This window comes from Salvia splendens, chromosome 5 (assembly GCF_004379255.2).
Source record: "Salvia splendens isolate huo1 chromosome 5, SspV2, whole genome shotgun sequence".
NCBI classification, from domain to species: Eukaryota; Viridiplantae; Streptophyta; class Magnoliopsida; order Lamiales; family Lamiaceae; genus Salvia; species Salvia splendens.
The window spans coordinates 37,918,430-37,924,359 of NC_056036.1; the positions used below are offsets into that span (position 1 = coordinate 37,918,430).

At 36.1% G+C, this 5,930-nt stretch overlaps 1 protein-coding gene across 1 annotated transcript; it reads right to left on the bottom strand.

Moving 5' to 3' along the window:
- Positions 1-3,722: 3,722 nt before the first annotated feature.
- Positions 3,723-5,726, bottom strand: LOC121804827 (probable WRKY transcription factor 7). Its single transcript, XM_042204518.1, has 3 exons — positions 5,011-5,726; positions 4,802-4,927; positions 3,723-4,196 (listed from the first exon to the last, which is right to left on the bottom strand). Exons 1-3 carry the CDS (start codon positions 5,652-5,654, stop codon positions 4,037-4,039), a joined length of 930 nt encoding a protein of 309 aa, XP_042060452.1. The 5' UTR covers positions 5,655-5,726; the 3' UTR covers positions 3,723-4,036.
- Between the last annotated feature and the right edge of the window lie 204 nt (positions 5,727-5,930).

The following is a 5,930-nucleotide window of genomic DNA, read 5'->3' on the forward strand; positions in this document are numbered from 1 at the left end:
TTTTGGGATGATGTCCACCCTGAACGACAAGTTTCTAAATATAGAAACATCACTCTCTCAACTTTTTCTCTCTCTTACTTTATTCTCTCCACTTTACTCACCAAATAAAACTATATAAAATCTCGTGCCGAATTAGAAACGCTCCACTTAAAATGAGATGAAGGGCCGCTAAAATTAAATCGAAACTTTAACTCAACATATCAAGATGAGGATAATTTCGAAAAAAATGTCAGATTGGGACAAAGATACACATGCATGTGTGATGTGCGAAATTCATTATAATTTATAAACAACAATTAACAATGAAGGACAATTCATTATAAACAACAATAAATAACGAGGGACAACTACTACAACTCGTCTACATTTCCCTCAATCGCGGGACCACCACCACCACCACAATAGCCGATCAAAAGAGTCTTTTGAGAAGAAATCCAAAGAAAAAAAACCCACAAGGTTTGGGGGAATATGTATGTCGTTTCATATGTTTATGTTAAACACGGATTAATTGTGCCAAACATAATAAAAAAAATGCTACGTAGACTAATCGGATTAAACGATTTACAATAACTTGGTTTGTAAAATTTGTGATACTCCATTAACCATTTATTAGTATCACTTTCACTTTCAAAATTTTTGAGAAATAACATAACTCAAACGAAGTTAACCTTATAAAATGTAATTAATCATATGATTATCTGATAATAATTTGATTCCAATTCTAAGTACCTAATAAGAAATTAATTTTATTTTTTCAATGTATGATACAATAAGAATATTTACTTGAAGTGATAATTAAATATGACAGCTGCCACCTTGCCACCTTGTTGATATTATAAATTACGACATATGAGTTAACAATTGAAAATAAGTTAGATAAAGAGTTGAGGCTATGTGGAGTTGGGTAACTTTAATAATACTCTTATTATATTATTATTGAAAATACACCCATATAACTTCATAATAAATGATCAAATGTGTATTAAAATTATTGGCGTAGACTTTAAGGTGGCCTGCAGTCCTTTACTTTAATTTAATCAATTAACTTATTATAGCGACATATAACAAAAGCATATACAAATATCAATTCCCAATACGCACAAAAGAGAGAGCATCAGCCTACTAATTTGACTTCAGATTTTATACGATAAATAAATTAATAATATCACAAATATAGAGTGGTATTCCACTCTGAGACTACTGTTATGGCTATCTATTAATGTGAGATTATTAAACAAATGAAATTAATATAGATATTAATTTGAAGCATCATTTCACAAATAGAGTTTCCATTTATCCGTGAGCTACTTTTAATATCTATAAATTGGGTGGATTGTTGTAAATATTACATTTTAAAAATAATTATTCAAATTTATTGTGTCTCAGTTAATTATTATTATGGTCGGTTATTCTGGAAAAAAAAGATTCAGTTTAGTAAATCATTAATTTCGCCCAATTAAAATCAATTAACTACAGTTAAATGGTTGCTTACTAAGCTAGCTTTCGTTTGTGGTGTACACCACATGTGAAACGGTTTTACTAATTAAATTTTCTTTTATTTGCCCATAAAAAGATATACTCGAATCACACCTCTCAATAGTTAATACTAACATATAAATTCGATTAACTATACAAAGTGTTTGGAATCATATTTTCATGTCTTCTTTAGTATCCTATGAAAATATGATCCCAAATTTCAATATCCTATTAAAATATGATTCCAAACAATTTGTTTGTTTATAAAAAGGGACCATTTTGTAAAACCTTCCACATACGCATAGGATACCATGAAAAGAGGTTACTAAACTTTTTGACCACATCCACAATTTTAAGATTAGATAAATGGTATTTTCTTGACGAGAGTTTGGCCCATGTGAGGCAGCCCCAATATCTTGAAATGTGTATATTTTAATAAGGTCAAGGTTACATCAATTTTATAAAAAATATAACAAACAAGGAATAAAAATCTTTCGTAATCTAAAATAAAATAATATAAAGAAGAAAAAATAGAATAAAGGAGGCTTAATTAGGCATCTTTACACTGCAATCAAACAAAAACATTTTCTTTTGATTTCTGACTTTTGATTAGGCATCTCACCTGTGCCAAATACGATCGTAACAAATGTCTTAAATCCATATAAAGAGAGAATTAGAATCATTACCATATTACTTAAATTGCAACGGATATTTCAAGTTAAACTATAGCAATTCCCATCACCTTAGTCATGTTTCATCATAAAGACTACAACTTGATTCCCCATCTAATCTTTCCTGGTCTCCTTCCTCCGTTATTAATAATATTGTACTAAGTATGACTATGATATATTTTAACTTGATAAACTAAAATATGAGTTATTAATTATACTCCTTCTACTTCCTCGATCCGTCCCACTTTACGAGTCTCATTTGAGTTCGTCACGGGTTTTAAGAAATATAGAGAAAAAATGGTGAAAAAAGACCGTGGAATGTGAGTCCTACTTTTATATATTAATTTTATAATAAAATGTGAGTGAAAAAATATTAGCGAAATGCTGAGCCTATTACAATTTATGAAATATATCAACTGAAACTCCTAAAGTGGGATAAAAAATAGTAAATCCTAACTTTTAAAGTGGGGCGGGGGAGTATGGAGTCTTAAGAAAACAACTCATAATTGAGTGGAAAATGAATCACGACCGAATGTTGCATTTAATAAGTTTAATCACCCAAAAAGTCCAAGTTTGATGAGTAATCTATTGAATAGGCTCCACCTCCTCCCACCATTATTTATCACATAATAATGCTCACCTAGTCAACCGTCCCATACACGACACGTTCCAATTAATATAATTCCACTATTTTTTTTAAAGAAAAGCGGGCAGAGCCCGATTACACACTAACAAACGTAAAAAACACCTAATCTATCAAGCATCAACCAAATACTAAGACCCAAGGGAGGGGACTCTAAAACATGGACACCTTTATGAAAGTTATATGCGTAATGGGACAGAAAGTCAGCAGCGAAATTTCCTTCCCTGTACACGTGACGGAGCACCACTGAGTCAAACTCATGTAATAGACTCTGCACTTTTCGTACTATAGATCTACAATTGATGGTCACTTCAAAGTTCCCCACAATCATGGACACACCAGTAAAACTATCACTCTCTACCTCCAACTTTCGAATACCCATATTCTTTGTCAATTGTAGCCCATGAAATAAACACCAAATTTCGACAGTCAAAATATAACACACTCCAATATTAGCAACAAAACCATACCTCCAAGATCATGTAGTATCACGGATGAGACCACCACCAAAAGCATGTCCTGATCCCCCCTCTAGCGATGCGTCAGTATTGAGCTTAAGGATATCCGGCAGAGGAGGCCGCCAACTGACAAAAGTGGGTAGTCGAACTACTCCAGAGGCTGTATCGTTTGCCATTTTAGCCTCTTCTACCGTCTTTGTTATACTAACAATATGAGTCATATTCTCTATCGGGCTAATTCTCTCTCCCTTAAAGATGAAGCCACTAATTCTTTAATTGCTCATTACTCTCATTGACTAACACAAAGATTTGTTTTCAAAGATTAGTGTTGAAGAAAAAAAAATCAAAACTTTTGAAGAAAAAAAAATCAAAACTTACTCCAAAGAAGTATAATAGGGCTGCTACATAAGAACCCACTACCATTTAAAAATCAAATAAAAGAACCAAATAACCAATACATAATCATCATCACCATAACAAAAAACATTCTTATATTTCCCAATTTGCAAGAACAAGGAGAACAAGAAAAGTAGAAATCCCACTACTTCAACTTGGGTGATTCAATTCCCACCAAATCCACTCCTATATCTCATCTCTCACTCTCCCTTTCATTTGAATCAAGAGATTGGAGTGCTAAAGAAATGAAAAGAAAAAAGAGTCTAAAAATCAAACAAAATGGGGCCCCAAAGTTTTGTTCCCATCTCCACCGTTGACCATCTGTTCACACCCCTTGGACGGCGGTGATTGATTGAGACTTGCTAGGCGAATCCTCAGCCGTCAGAATGAGATCAAGATGATTCAAGAACTAGAGCTGGTGGTTCTATATTAGAAAGGCCGTGATTATGCTCTCCTTCATACGTTACGATCAGCATAGTCGGGTCATCCAAGGCCCGCTCCACATGCTTTCGTGCCGGGCATCCTCTTACACTACTACATTTGTAATAACCCCTGAAAATTTAACATGCCAATATTATTTTTCGACAAAAATTAAATTCATCCACCCTATTTTTGAAGTAATTCCATTAAATTGATACAAATATTCACCAAAACAAAGGAAAAAACAAGTCCTAGAAGAAACATCTAACAAGTGGCACTAATTGAAAACTAGGTCACATATCCAACTCACGTCACTAGGATGAAAGAATTAATTGCCTACAAAGACACTCACTAAAGGGTGAGAGTCATTGACCATAAATTCCGATAACCTATACTATTCACATGTCACGTTTCAAGTAAGACATGCTATAAAAATCCGAAAAAAGAAAATCAAAATTCAATCTCTAATCCGTATTCATGCCTTAAACCTGACCAAATGTTGTCAACAATTGGATGAGTACCAAATATACAATTCAAATTTCTAATGATACGTGTACAAATCCAACCAAATACAGATGGATTTAATGACATCAATTAATAACAACTTTCCAATGTTGTTTTCGTAATGCCAAATTCTTAGGCAAAAATATAGAGCTAGTTTATTAAAAATCAAAATTTGAGTATATAGTTATTTGAAATTTAATTTCTATAAAGAATACGAATAGAAGAGAAGTTACCTAGGATGAGGGGAACCTTTGATGGGTTTTTGACCATATTTTCTCCAAGAGTAGTCATCTGGTGGAATATCTGCCATCTTCATACTAATTGCAGGAACTCTCACCACTCTCTTCAATCTTGATTTCCTGTTCAAAATTAATTACAAACCCCAATCAAAACAATAATCACTAATTAATTAATTAATCGAATTTCAAATTCAATTTCTGACCTTTTCTTGGGGCAATGGCAACGAGACGAGCCGCCGCTACACTTGGCGGTGGCGGCGTCATCCATGGAGCTGCACTTCCTCTTAAACGACGACGTCGACAGTGGCGGGCGCCCTGCGGAGGAGACCTGCGACAGATTAGTGATCTGAAACCCCGACGACATCGACGGCTGCAGGCTGTCGGTGTCGCCGGTTAAGGAGGACATATAGGAGGTCGCCGGCGACGAAAAGTTTATCGTCGTCGACGACTCCTTCCTCTCGAGTCCGGCCTTCGGCTGCGGCAGCGGCGGAAGGCGCTGAATCGGCGTGGGGCAGTAGATTCTCGAAGCGGGAGCGGTCTCCTCTGTTTTAGGGGATGGACCGGCCAGTTCGGTTTTCTGCGGCTGGAGAGGGGGATTCTGGACCGGTCCGCGGCGGAACCTGGCGTGGCCGGTCCGAGGAGTCCGGTCGATTAGAGAGATGAATTTCTTGAATTTGTGGACGGCGGCATCAGCCGCGGTCTGATAATCGGCGGCGGCGGTTTGTTGGTGAGAGATTAATCTCATGAGCTTCTCGACGCTTTGGAGACCGGCCGCCGCCGCTTCTTGGGCGGCGCTGACTTCCATCTTGGAAGTCAAATTGTATCCCGGCATCAATTCCACTGCCATCTCCCACAATTTTGAGAGAGAAAAGAGAGAGAGTTGAAATGCGGTGAAAGGGATAAAATAGGGGGAAATGGAATGCAGAGTCAAATTGAAGATGCAATTTGTCTATCTTTATGGCCTGCTTGCCGTCAAAGGAAAGGGCGAATCATGGCCTGACACGTACGCAAGAGGAGGGTGCTAAAGTCAAAAGGGTATTAATGAGCCGTTGGATTAGAGAGATGGAAAACGGCCCACAGCCAGTGAGGTAGAGTTGACTTTTTAACAGCTTTAAATATAAAA

What these genes read in the sequence shown, in the direction of transcription:
- LOC121804827 (XM_042204518.1), bottom strand. Translation starts at nt 5,654, where the DNA reads ATGGCAGTGGAATTGATGCCGGGATACAATTTGACTTCCAAGATGGAA. An exon ending in TGCCATTGCCCCAAGAAAAG is followed by an intron (nt 4,928 to 5,010) that starts GTCAGAAATTGA and finishes AATTTTGAACAG; the next exon opens with GAAATCAAGATTGAAGAGAG. An exon ending in AAAGGTTCCCCTCATCCTAG is followed by an intron (nt 4,197 to 4,801) that starts GTAACTTCTCTT and finishes TTAAATTTTCAG; the next exon opens with GGGTTATTACAAATGTAGTA.